General features: G+C 41.7%; 1 protein-coding gene across 1 annotated transcript; it reads right to left on the minus strand.

Annotated features, from left to right (window-relative positions):
• Positions 1 to 10,771: 10,771 nt before the first annotated feature.
• On the minus strand, positions 10,772 to 12,630 carry LOC117720009 (glycerol kinase-like). The gene has a single exon (XM_034518483.2). The coding sequence runs from the start codon at positions 12,593 to 12,595 to the stop codon at positions 10,946 to 10,948; it is 1,650 nt and encodes a 549-aa protein (XP_034374374.1). The 5' UTR covers positions 12,596 to 12,630; the 3' UTR covers positions 10,772 to 10,945.
• Between the last annotated feature and the right edge of the window lie 1,805 nt (positions 12,631 to 14,435).

The following is a 14,435-nucleotide window of genomic DNA, read 5'->3' on the forward strand; positions in this document are numbered from 1 at the left end:
CCTCCATTTAATTTCTCGTTTGATTCTTCTTTTTCTTTTTTTCTGGCAGTCTTGGGTTTATTTTTGCTCTATTTTCTAGTTCGTGGAGGCAAACTGTTAAGAGGAATTATTTTGACTGCTTCTTTAATACAGGCATTTCTTGCTGGAACCTATGTCTTGGAGCTGGTTTTGTTGTGTGCTTAGGTTTTAGTATGTACTCCATTGCAGGTTGTCACATGATGTGTTGATATTTTCCTTTGATTCATTGATTATACAGGGGTGTGAATATAATTACTCCATTTATTAATTATTCCATATCTTAACAGAACAACAAATACTTGGCAAAACAGCTTTAAAGGAGAGAAGATTTATTTTAGCTCTCAGTTTTGAATTCGCTGTGAGGAGAAGGGTGTGGCTGGCTGAACCCTGGTTTTGCTCCTTTTCCCTCTTATTCTACCAGGATCCCCACACTGTCACATTCTGGGCAAGTCTCTCTTCCTTAGCAAATTCTGTCTAGAAACAGGCACATCTGGAAAGAGGCTTCCCTAATTGTCTGGTGCTACTGCTTCTCTTAAGTGTCTCTCAATTAAGATTAAGCATATCTGAGGATTTTCCAAGATTCCTAATGTTATTAGCTTGTAGTTTTATATCATCCTGGTGTGAGATAATCCTAAGTATGATTTCAATCCTTGTGAATTTGTGAAGGCTTGCTTTGTGATATGCACTCACTTATAAGCGGACAATTAGCCAGAAAGTGCAGGACAACCATGCCACAACCCACAGACCCTAAGTAAACTGAGTGATTAGGAAGTCTCGAGGAAGAATGTGTGAATCTTACTCAGAAGGGAAAAATAAACAGTCATCTGATGTGCAAGAAGACAGGGAATTGTGTAGGAAAAGAGGTGAGGAGCAGAACAGGGATGGTGATCAGGTGTAGGGAAAGCAGGGGTTGGGGTAGTGGGTGTGAAAGAGGCCTGGGAGTGAGAATGAAAATTGGGAGGAATCTCTGGTAACTAGCTAGAGGCCTTGGATACAGGGAGTCTATGAAGGTGACCCTAGCTTAGATTCCTACCAGAGAGGGATATAGAGACTGAAAAGGCTACCTCCTATAGCCAGGCAGGATTTCCAGAGAACCTATTCATAAAACCATCAACCTAAAATTCGTCCTGCCTGAAAGATGCACAGAGATAAAGATGGAGCAGAGACTGAGGGAACATTCAAACAAAGACGGCTCCAACTTGAGACCCATTCCATGTGAGAAGCGTGACAGTATGAATGACACGCTGCTATGCTTGCAGACAGGAGCCTAGCATAACTGTCTCCTGAGAGGCTTCAGCCAGCAGCAGATGGAGGCAGATGCGGAGACCCACAAGTCAAACAAACATCAGGCAGAGCCTGAGGAGTCGGGGATAGAAGTGAGCAAGTGAGTGGTCAAGGGCACCACAGGAAGACTCACAGAGTCAACTAATCTGGGACAATGGGGGCTCACAGAGCCTGGGCCACCAAGTAGGAAACATGTGGGAGCTGGACCCAGTTCTCCTACACATCTGTAGCAAATGTGCAGCTCGATGTTCATGCACTTTCCCAAACAAGGAGAACAGGGGCTCTCTCAGTCTCTGTTCCCTGCCCTTAGATCCCCCCCCACCCCCCACACACTACTTGGAGGCCTGGTTGGGGCTCAGTGAGATAGCATTTGCCTAGACCAGGTGGAACTGATGCCCCAGGGTGGAGTAGTATTCAAGGAGGGTTTCTTTTTTCTGAGAAAAGGGGGAGGGGGACAATGGGAGGAGAGGTTTGTAGGGGTGGGCCGGGGAGGAGAGGCTGTGATTGGGACTTAAACTGAATTGAAAAATAAAAGTGGCAGGTATTAGGTTTTTAAGTCACCTACTTTGTATTGTCTCACTCTACATCTCTACTTACACATTTGTTAATACCAACTATGAATTTTACTCCTCAAATTTGGCTATCTATATATTATGAATTTGCAGTTTCATTAAATACTAACATTTTTGACCCATTAGTGTGTGTGTGTGTGTGTGTGTGTGTGTGTGTGTGTGTGTATAACACATGTGCATACCTGTGGAAGCTAAACAAGGAATCAGATCCCCTGTGAACTGGAGTTACAGGTACTTGTACGCCTTCTGGCCTAGGTGCTGGGAACTGAACTCAAGTCCCCTGACAGAGCACTGCATGAGACTTCTCTCCAGCCCCTTAACCATAATCTTATTTGATTTTTTTAACTTAAGGCCATCTCATAAGATACAGGCACAGCCATCCTGTTCTCTGATACCATCTTCATGGACATCTTTCCATCCCTTCCCTTTCGTCATACTCGTGTCTGTAAGTCATAAGTGGATGCTTTGTAGGTTACAACTGGGTCTCCATTTGATCTTTTTAATTCATTAAATTACTCTTTATACCTTAACCTTAGAATTTAGTACAGATGGTCATGATCATGGATGGACAGAAGAAACTTACCACTACCTTGGCTGTTTAGTGCTTGCTTTATAGCTTGCTTCTATTCTTCTGGCTTCGTTTATGTGCCTGTATGACTTGATGGCGGCCCACAGCACTGTTTTCCTTTCCTTCTCTGTCGTTGGTACATCGGTTGTACATTTTGTTTTGTGGCTTGCAACTCACAATGTATCATTTTAGGCTGACAAGAAGTCTGCTTCTGTTACACACAAAAACCTCTAGAGTTGTATCAGCCCAACATAATTTGTGTTTGTGATGACACAGTCTTACATATTTGTTTTGAATATTTCTTAACAAATCAATATAGCTTTAGTTGTTTTTGACTGTTTGACTTATTACCTTCGTATTAGAGATATATGTGATTTCTATGCTAGCCTTACAGTTTCGGTCATTTTTCACCTCTTTGATAAGTAATTTGCCTTATTTTAGCCAAATAAGTTAGATTTGTTGCTATGGCCCTTAGGTGAGGCTGAACACCATGGTGGTTAGACCGTTCACCTCACAACAGCAAAGACCCAAGAGAGCAGAAAAATCTTGCCAGGATCCATATACACACCTGTTCAAGGGCAACTCACTCCCTTCCATTGGGCCTCACCTTCCACAGTTGCAGCACATGCTAGCCATCTGCTCGGATCTTCAAATCCATTAATAGATTAGTAAATTGTTAAAGACAGAGCTCTCATGATTCAAACACTTCTCAAGAGCCTTGGCTCTAATCACTGCTTACAGTACATAAGCCTTCTCCATACAAGTGTTGTTGATGGGTACATGTAAGCAGTAAGTAATAACTACATTTAGGGTATTCTGGATTTCACTATGTTCTTAACTCTCCTCATCATACTTACGATAATAGTATATATTTTCATGACAATGGGTACCACCCTTTAAAACTCCCTAAGCATCTGCTATAAGACATGTGTAGTGGTCATGATTTCTTTTAACTTTTGTGGGGGAAAAGCAATGAAAGCCTGTATTCCTCTTCCATTTCTGAAAGGCTGCTTGGCAGGATATAGCAATTTATAATTGGTAGCCTTTTTTTTTCCAGCATTTTGGATAGAAAGAGAAGAATCTCTTCCCATCTTCAAGATTTCTGCTAAGAAATCTGCAAGTCGAGCTTTGAGTGTTATTTTCAAGTGGTGCTTTTAAAATCCTTGGTGTTAGACTTTTTAAATAGCATTTATTTGAATCTTTGTTCATTTTGTTTTGTTTTAGTTTTAATGTCAGGTTCTTATAGAGTAGCTCAGGATGGCTTGGAACCCATGATATACGCCGTGCTAGTCTCTAGCGTATGGCAATCCACCTGCTTCTGTAAGTTATACTTACAGGCATAAGGCACCATGAACTTGGAGAATTTATTGCAACATGTCTCAAAGAGGATCTTTTAAAACAGAATCTACTTGGTGACTTGAAGGCTTTAAGGAATTGTGCCCATGTCTCTCCTAAGTCTTGAGAATGTTTAAGAAATTATTTCAAGGCTGTCTTCACATACTTTACATTCTTTTTTCATTTGATTTAATCATATCAAAAGGTGTGTCTTCAAATTCACAAATTATGCATCCTGTTTTCCTAGACTTTGGTGGAATTTTATGTATTTTTTTTTTTCATTCACTGATGGATTCATGAACTTTATTATTTCTTTCCGGTCCTCGTAACTATGCTTTTACTTAATTTCTACTGACGATCAATATTTTCCTAATTTTAGAGCCCTGACAATTTTTATTTTTCTTGTATCTTATTGGATTTCTTCAAGACAATACTTTGAGTGTTTTCAGGCAGCTCGTGAATTGCATGCCTTGGGGTTAGTTACCGGGAAGGTTCTGTGTTCCTTTGGTAGCTTCAGGACCTCTGCCTTGTTCACGTTTCTTTTGTCTCTGTCTTGATGCTTGTGAATTGAGTAGTTCAGTTACCTCTTCCAAACTATTAATTGGCTGTTGTAGAGGGGACCCTCCCACTTACACTTCAGTTGAGCAGGGTGCAGTGGCTGTATTTCTGTGCGGTCACATTGGTTTCACACAGCTGATTCGGCTGTGATCAGCATTAGTGATGGCACCTCCCTGGTTCTTCTGTGCTCTAGGCTATTAGGAGTTCCAGGTATAGACCATATTTGCATAGATGACTGGATCAAAGGCTTTAGGAATCTGCTGTGACTTTGTTTCTTTCACTGGGGAGTCTTAAGTGATAGTTCTGATAAGGCCCACGGGGAGCCATAGTTGCATGGAAGTCAAGGGCATGGATCTTAATCGAAATGAAACAAGGCTTCTGCGCTTAGAGTCTTAGGAAACTACAGTGCCATGTGAGGCTTGAGGCCTAGGATCAGTTTTTGAAGTATGAGTAGATGTATTCTATCACTAAGCTGGGACCCATTGTTCTGTGGTACATCCCACTAGCATAAACCGATGGGGCTGGTATGTGACTGTGGTTCTGATTTTCGGGGTCAGGGAACAGCTTGAACATGGCTCTCCATGCTCCAGAAGCTGGGACCCTGGAGGGAAGAGCACATTGCAACTTCGGGACCTAGAAACAATAGGGTCCAGCAACAGTGTAAGCCTAGAGAGATGGTACATTACTGAACGGTGCCTGTGAACCCTAAAATGGAGGTACATGGCAGGAACTTGGGCTCATTAAGATGAAATTTCTCAGTAGGAAAGAATATGGAATACCAAGATGCTGATGTGGACTTTGGGGGATGAGGAATGGCATGGCAGGGTCTGAGAGAGGGTATCTTGGCATTCTGAACAGCAAATGGCCAGCCAGTGCAGTTCCCAACAGACAAGGCAATCACTGAATGCTCAACACAGCTCAGTTGAGCTGATTTCTAGGAAATGAAGTATTGGATGCTGGACTGTGTGGGTCATTCCAGAGCATTGCTGATGGAGTGGAGACACAGCAGCTTTGGAGTTGGACATACAACTGCTCAGATGTACTCGAGGCTTGGAACCTCCAGGGAGTAGGATGTTCATAGCAGGCAGGTACCACCTTTTGTACTTTAAGAGTCTAGGATCCTAAGCATGTGTCATCATTTCAGTTTGGTGTTAAGAACCAGGGTGTAGAAGCAGCTCTGCCAATGGACACGGTCCACTGGGGTATATGAAGGAATGCCCTGGTTCCAAGATGTTATAACACAGGCTGTGGGGCTTTGAGGATGCAGAACACAGGGTTGGCATCTTCTCTAGGGAGAATGTAGTTTGTGGACTCTAGAGAGCACCCTCAGCCAGGCTTTGAGCTTTTGATGATCACAAGGGTCTTGGAGATTGCTAGAATCTTTTTATTACCTTTCACTGTCAGATCCCTCCTGCTTCAGAGCTGATCTTCTCTCAGGGGAGGGAAGGAAGAGACAAGGCCTTCCTGGGTTTCAGGAGCTACACTTTCTTTCAGTGCTTTTCTTTATTTGCTTTGGTTCAAAGGCAATTGTTATTTATTATGCCTTGAGAGTGTGTGTTAGAAGCTTCTAATTGGCTATCTTTTCCACCTGCACTGCTTAATGGAAATTTGGATTTAAAATATTGTTACTTCTAGGCAGATGATGGGGGCATACGCCTTTAATCCCAGCATTTGGGTGGCAGAAGTAGATAGATCTCTGAGTTTGAAGCCAGCCTGGTCTACAGAGAAAGTTCCAGGACAGCCAAGTTTGTACAGACTCTGTCTCAAAAGACTCCCCCACTCCCTGTTATTTCTGTTATCTTTGAGAAATGAAGGGATACTGGGTTTATTTTCTCACAAAACACTTCAAATTTTAGTTTCTTAGAGCTTACTTTCATTTCCTGTATTTTAGACCAGGTATAAAGGATCCACAAACTGTTTTGATATTCTGTAGCATAACTACACCTCTTAAATTGGTGATATGAGTAAATACCTATTACATCCTTCAGAATATAACCAAGGGACTAGCAATCCACAATGATCGCGGGGTCCTTGAGCTCCCTCGGGCACTTGCATGACTGGGACAGAGAGGGTATGGCTAGGAAATGAAGAATTAGACAGATAGACATAGGGACAGAAAAGCTGGCATCAGAAGGACTGGGCTTGCTGACAGAAAAGTCTCAGCTCACAGGAGACTCAGTGTGTTGTTTGTTATTCAGATTTGAATAGGGAATTGGAGTTATTGCTCGCAGCTGAACGAGCAGTAGGGTTACTATATCACAGATAAACAAGGAAGTGAGGTTTATAATCTCAAAATGGGTCAAGAAGACAGGCTTAGCTTAACCTGGTAGGAGAAGCCTCTGTAGGGAAGCTGTCTTCAGGCCATAAACATCCAGAGAGGATGCTAGCTATGATGGCCATACTTTTTACTATCAGCATTCGGACTCAAGAGGAATGTTGGCTTAGGTATCTTTCTGAAGCTCACCTGGAGGAAGGGACTCTGGGGTCGGAGATCCTTTGTCATTTTCCCATGGATGTGAGAGAGGGGTCCTTGTCAAGTCCCTACCCATGTTCATCACACACATTCACTCGAGACTTCTCTGCTGCCCACAGTAATTGTCCAAAGACACAAAGCTTAAAGTTGACAATTTGACAAGACTACTTACTGTATGTCTTGATCTTGAATGACAACAGTGAGAATGCATTGAAGTTCTCAAAAAAACTTAAAAAAAATAGTTTTATGAAATGATGTAGCTGTGCTACCTCTGGTAAACACAAAGGAGTATAAGTCAGCATGCCACTGAGATGCCTGCCATTCACATTTATTGTTGCCTTAGTCACAGGAGTCAAGTAACAGAATCAACCTACATAGACACCATCAGAGGAAAAGGTAAGGAAAATGTAAGATAGTTGCACAAAGAGATTTATTTATTCAGCCACAAAGAAGAACACAACTGTGTGGCTTGCAGGAAAATGGATGGGGCTGGAGATCATCCTGCAAGCAAAACAAGGCAGATTGAGAGGCAACTGCTGTCTGTTTTCTCTCATGTGTGGAGCCTAGATTGTTCACACAGACATGAAAGTACACACATGCCATGAAAACAGAGGAGTAGAAAGGAAAGGGGAGACGGAATGAACCAGCAGAAGAAAAGTGAGAAAGTCTGGTCACCAATAAGAGCAAAGCATGTATCCATGTGTGGATATGTCAAGCAAGCCATCATTGTCCGAGATAAAGGCATGCAGATTTTTTAAAACCTGGAAAATATTAAAATACAGGAACCACTTTCTGCTCTGCCTCATGCTCTTTAGTGACTTCAGCCATTAGTACTTTAAGTCTTTTTTTTTTAAATTCTCCTTTCATTAAATGCAGAAGAAAGAACAGATGTGGCCAGTCTAATTCTTATATAAGCAGCAGGAAAACCACCGGTAGTTGATGGAGCATTTCAACAGCGGAAATCTACCAATATTTATCAAGCAATTATGTAACTTTGTTCCTTTCTTATTTTTTGAGTGATACCTAATTCCTTTACATTGTATTAAAGCTTAGCCCATGCAAGAAAATGAAGGAGGAGAAGGGAGATGGAGTATCTTTCCATCCCACCTGAATGGTGATCAACTGGCAGAAAACACCAAGGATGTCAGCATATTGCCCTGTTCTGGCTAAGAAGGAGAATAACTTTCATATCTCATTTACTTTCCAAGTGCCAAAAATGAATTATTAGAGTCACACATTTTCTCTGAAAGTTTGCCTTTTGTCTCCCACCTCTCTCTCTCCTCCCTCTCTCCAAGGGGGCGTGTGTGTGTGTGTGTGTGTGTGTGTGTGAAGGGGGATGTACAGACAGTCAACTATGCACAGAAACTTCTGGAAATGAGTTGTTTAAAATCCCTTCTCTAACATAACCATCATTCCACTGTCCTATACTGAATTCTGGACAGTGAGCCTCCACAGTACCCCAAACTAGACCCCAATTAGCCAAAGACTGCAGATCAGAGGAGTCTAATTCTGCCAAAGCCTTCCTCAGGTGGTGGGACAGAGAGGTTTTCACAGGAACAGGCTGCATTAGTATGTTGGTCTTTCAGTTTTGGAAACAAAGAATTGCTTTCTTAATTTTTATTTTTTCTGTTATTGTTACACTTTATTAAATACATGCACACACACACACAAGCACACTCACTATTAGAGCTCTTTTGGATCTGATTATAATTTGGATCCAGAAAATGTTTAATCCCCAATGAAAAATATATTAAAGGAACCAATGCCTTCCAAAACAGCATTAATCAGATGCCTGTGTATGAATAGTTTTGGCTTGGCTAGGACACTTACTCTTATCCCATCTTTTAAAACTTGAGTTGTACAATCTAAGAATGCTTTGTTTCCTTTATCAATCAGGGTCCTTGCAACAGACAGATAGCACCTCCAAACCAGGTAGTGTGTGCATTAATTAGAGAATATTCACAAAGGTGTGAGCAGGATGTTGGCAAACAAAATGGAGAGTGCATAGTGTTTCACAGCGCTCTCAGCTTGAGAGGGAAGGAATGAACATTGTTCCTGGAACTGAGAGACCTGGATAAGGAACCACAAGCCTCAGTGAAGATGTATGGCTATCCTGTAGGAAAACAGTAAGGAGAAGATGGAGGGAGCTGTGTTCAGCTCTCAGGTTTCTGTTGGGACAGACTTACCAGGTCTTAGAAGTCAGGAGAGCCAGAAGATACTGCAGGAGAGCCTCTTGCTACACATGGGACAGCAGGAAGAATGGAGCATGTTAGAAATAAATCAACAAAGGTTTATTTAGTAACTACTTTTGAGAAAGTCTTCATTTCCAAAAGTTCATTTTATGCATGAGCTGGAACCCAGAAAGAATTTACCCATAGACACCAACTCTCTGGGTCGGGGAAAGAGAATCTAAATTGTGAAAACATTGAAAGTTGCTGTCCTAAGATTCGTATTTCAACACTGGCTTAGTCACAGATGAGTTGTGAAACTTTGAATGTGTCACTTCTAATCCTTGGCAATTGGTAGCATCTATCAGAATGGTGCTGACAGTCATTTACTTTTGTATTTGATTATTGCCATTATAAAATTATTTGGTGCATGTGAGAATATCCCGAGAACTATAATACACTTTAATTTTAATTTGCTTTGGGAAAATGTCTCTGAAGCTGAGGCATTTTCAATGGCTTTACAAATTTGTGTGTGTGTGTGTATATATATATATATATATATATATATATATATAACATAAAAGGGAAGTACAATTGTCAAAGTCATTTGCTCATTTAATTGCTTTCAAAATTGTATCTTATGAAAGAAAATAAATGCCCAGAGTATAGTCAAAGACTTTCCCTAGGGACTATACAATTTCTTTCATCAGATTAAGAGATTCTTAAAAATTACATCATAAAGAGCCTGCTTTGCTTATTAATTACAGGTACTTAGCTCCAGAGAGTCTAGCCAAGTCTGACAATCTGGATTTATCTACAGGAGCAAACTCATGATGCCAGAGACAGTGAATTCAGGATCTTTGGGTCTCATCTTTCTGGCTCTCTCCCTCTAGGTCTCTGAGCTGGTTATGCAAAGTGAGGAGAGGTGCTCTGCTGACACTTTGAAAGGTGTAGTCAGGGGTAGAAAAGGATGAAAGTGTAGGAGATTTTTATTACAACACTCTCAGAAGTGCAAGTGGTTAGAAAATTGGCATACATGTGGGGATCTAATAAAATGCCTGAAAATGGGGGCACGCATCTGCAAAAAAGAGTATTTTCTCAAACATATGACTCACTCTCGATAATAGACTATTCAGATAATAAGAAATAATAAGAAATGGGCAGGTTGTTAGGAATATAAACTCCTAACAAATTCTACAATCAGAAACCATAGTGTCACACCTTCCAGCTAAAATTTGGTCAAATAAACTTTGAAAAACTCCTAAAGGCAAGACAGAGAGCAACAATAAGGGAATCAGTTCACTCGAAAATGCAAAAGCACGAAGGATGATTTACAAGGCACGCTTAATATATTTAATAAAAGTAAGAAGTAGTAAGTGAGCTAGATAATATGTTAGTGAAAGGAGGAAAACACACATCTCAGGAAAGAAAGGGAGGACTCAAAAGTTAGGATTAGAAGCTCAGTAGGTCACAAAAGCTGAATAGAATATATGATCATATATGGCCTCATAGAGAATGCCTGTTGAGGCTCTGTTATAAACAAAGAGTTAATCATTGTAGTATGGGAGTAAGACCCATCCTCAGACATGTGTTATGTAGAGGTACAAACCCTGACCCACCAGTATCTCGTTTCATCAAAGATCACAAGGAACAAAATAAAAATAAGAAATGGGAAGGTTGTTAGTACTCTGGAGGGATTCTGCCCCACACGTGGTCATCCTCAGTGAAAATGGTTAATATTTAGAGAGAGAGAGAGAGAGAGAGAGAGAGAGAGAGAGACCAATATTGCTGCTGCTTTTTTTTTTTATTTCACATCTCAGGTCTTCTTGGAGATACATGCAACAAGGGGCACATAAACAATTTCAGAGTCCAAATATTGGCATTACACTGAAATAACTGCTGGATTCTTTCATTAGGCAACGAGCTCTCGACTGGGGAATCCACAAGGAGGCATGATTTAAGGGGCACCTTACATGTACCTTGCTCCAATTAATATCATCATACTACTCACTACATAAAAGCCCAGCGTCAGGCTGCTGAAAATACTAGGGTCGCGAGTATCAGGAGACTGAGTCAAAACCCAACCCATTGACTTCATCACGGCTTTCTTCCATATGGCGTAACGACCTTCACTTTCCTGCACATTGATCTTGGGTTCGAACTTCTCCATCTGGACAACTGATAAATCTTTAGGCTCCAGACTCCACACGCTAATTCCTTCTGCTGCTCCCGCTGCCATGGCTACCCCCAGGGCAGTTGTTTCTGGCATGAAAGGTTTCACCACCGGAATGCAAAGAATGTCCGCTTGCAGTTGCATAAGAATTTTGTTTGCGGTCATGCCTCCATCTACCTGCAAATGTTTCAGCGGGATTCCACAATCACTGTTCATGGCATCTAAAATCTCTCGGGTTTGGAAGCAAACAGCTTCTAATGCAGCAAATGCAATGTGGAATTTATTGGTGAACTGAGTGAGCCCACAGATGATCCCTCTTGCACTGGGGTCCCAGTAAGGTGCATATAAACCTGAAAAGGCTGGGACGAAGTAACAGCCATAAGAAGTGCCGGCTACCTCAGCAAGTTTTTCAATTTCCGATGAAGACTTAATAATTTGAAGATTGTTTTTTAACCAGCTAACAACAGCGCCGGCTATGGCCACGGAACCTTCCAGTGCATAATAGACAGGTTCCTCTCTGCCAAGTTTGTAAGCCACTGTTGTCAGAAGGCCGTGTTCAGAATTTACACACTTCTGGCCTGTGTTACATAGTAGGAAACAGCCTGTTCCGTATGTGCTTTTAGCTTGTCCGTCCTGGAGGCACAGTTGTCCCACCAAAGCAGCAGACTGGTCTCCCAGACACCCAGATATTGGCACACCTTCCAACGCCCCACTTTTCATTAGGCCATAGATCTCAGAAGAACTCCTGATTCTGGGAAGGATGGTCATTGGAATTCCAAAAAACTCACAGAGCTCTTCATCCCACTGCAAAGAGTGAATGTTGAAAAGCATGGTCCTGCTTGCATTACTTACATCTGTACAGTGGACACCTCCGTTGACACCTCCAGTCATACACCAGATAAGCCACGAGTCAACTGTCCCAAAAAAAGCTCTGCCATCTTCAATAGCCTTTTGCACGCTTCTCACATTTTCAATGAGCCAGTGAAGTTTCACTGCACTAAAGTAAGTGCTGATTGGAAGGCCTGTCTTGTTCTTGACAAAGTTATTGCTTACTGAAATACTTTTGTTGAGATTCTCCACAGTAGACTGGGTCCTTAGGTCAAGCCACACCACAGCGTTGTAGAGAGGCTCTCCAGTGAACTTGTCCCAGACTATAGTAGTTTCCCGCTGGTTGGTGACACCGATAGCTTTTATGTTGGAAATATCAATGCTCTGCTGTCCAAGTTTCTCACATGTTTTCTCTATACACTCGTACACAGACTGCAGGATTATCTTTGGGTCTTGCTCTACCCATCCTTCTCTTGGAAACTCCTGTGCTATTTCTACTTGATGATGACAAAGTAATTCAGCTGTTTGGGGGTTGAAAACCAAAAAACGTGTTGAGCTGGTACCTTGGTCCACTGCCCCTACCAACGGCCCCAAAACCGCTTTCGGAGCGTCTGCCATGAATCCAGCTTTGGTGGCGGGTTATCGCGTCTGGTTTCCTTGGTGACGACAGTGGGCGGAGGAGGGGCAGGCACGAGACCATAGGTGATTGGCTGAACCTCCGACTTCCTGGCCACTATGTCATCACCCAGGGTCTCTCCCGGTCGGTCTCCAGATGCATAAACCCAACTTTGGATATAAAGCAGATATCTTAAACTTCCTTGTCCAAAAGTTAACCCAAGTCACTCCCTCAGTGGTCCTGTGTTCTATGCTCAGTAAACACTTTGTTTTAAATCGCCCAGTTGCTCTACCAACATCCTAGCACATTGTTTGTTCTCTTAAGACTTGCACACAACTCACCAGTAAATCTAACCAATTCTCTGTCTAAATGACTATTGCTTGCCCAATTTACTGCCATCATTTGGTACAAATTACCAGTACCTTTCTCTTCAATGACCTGTCACAGTGTCCTCCTGGCCGACGATCCTCCAGTCTTCTGTTCTAAATCTGTCTGTATTCAAACTTAGGATGGCAAGATTTCCTGAAAATGAAAATATGATCATATAGTTCCTTGTTCAAATACCTCTCATTGTTACAGAAAAATTCAATACTTTTTTTTTTGATGGTCTGAAGTGGTCTGACTAATGAGATTCTTAGTTACATCTTCTGCTTCCTTTCCTTCTAGACCAGATGTCCTATCTTTACTTCAGACCAATTGTGTTCTTGCTTTAAGACATCAGCAGTTGCTTTTCTGTCTCAAAGCCTGTTCTTCTTCTTCTCCTCCTCCTCCTCTTCCTACACACACACACACACACACACACACACACACACACACACACACACACTATCACTAGGAATGGTCTCCACTCCCTTTATAATTCTGTGCTCAAACATCTCCCAAGACACCTCTCTGCCCACTGTGTCTGAATTAAAGTCCCAACATTCCCACCACACTTATTCTTTAATCTGTTTTGCTTTTCTTCAAGGAAATGTATTTATCTCCTTTGCCTTTCATTCCTTCAATGGGAGCCCCAAGAGTTTGTAGAGTGTGTTTTCCTTGTACAGCCATATTCTCAATGTCGAGCAGAGTTGGCAAGATGGTAGGTACCAAGTAATCTTTTAGCATGTTTTATATTTGGCATGAACATGTTTCAGCTTGTTTTCTAAAGTTTAAGATCATCACTATTTATTTCTAGAGCACCATGGGGCATACTCTCTCAATTATTGGGCATCTTTCCCCATGACAGAATCAGACATATAACCCATCAATTCAGGCACAGTTGTATGACTCTCACAGGCAAACACAGAAGAGCCTGTTCACAATGCCTCCTCTGCACCTCTCCTGAAGGAACTAATAATGTTGGAGACAGGGGCTGCTCTGTCACTCTGGGATCAGAGAAAACACTGTGGAGCAAAACCACAGTCTATCCCAGCATATGTAGTAAATAAACTTTGCTATGTTAAGCCATTGAGATTTAGGGACTGTTTATACAGTTATAACCCAATTTGTCCTGACTGGTATAGTTAGGCAACAACAGGAGAAGGTGGGGTTTGGCAATCCCCAACAATTTGACACATCTCATAGGTTGCCAGAGCTGTCTTTTCCTAGCAACCTAGCACTTTATGACTTCAACATTTGATGCTCCAACATTAAAAATAACCAAAGCACCAGAATATTTGTTTTAGTACAGAGACTATTATCCTATTTTTTTCATGTTTCCAGAATAATCATTCTGAGAGAAGTAACTGAGTATCTTATCGATTCAAAAACTGTTTACCAGGTATAGCATATCTAGGCTGAGGAGATAAAGTTCACAACTGCATATTGGGTTTTACACTTACACTGCTGTCTTAGTCAGGG

The sequence above is a fragment of the Arvicanthis niloticus genome, chromosome 14 (genome assembly GCF_011762505.2).
Source record: "Arvicanthis niloticus isolate mArvNil1 chromosome 14, mArvNil1.pat.X, whole genome shotgun sequence".
NCBI lineage: Eukaryota > Metazoa > Chordata > Mammalia > Rodentia > Muridae > Arvicanthis > Arvicanthis niloticus.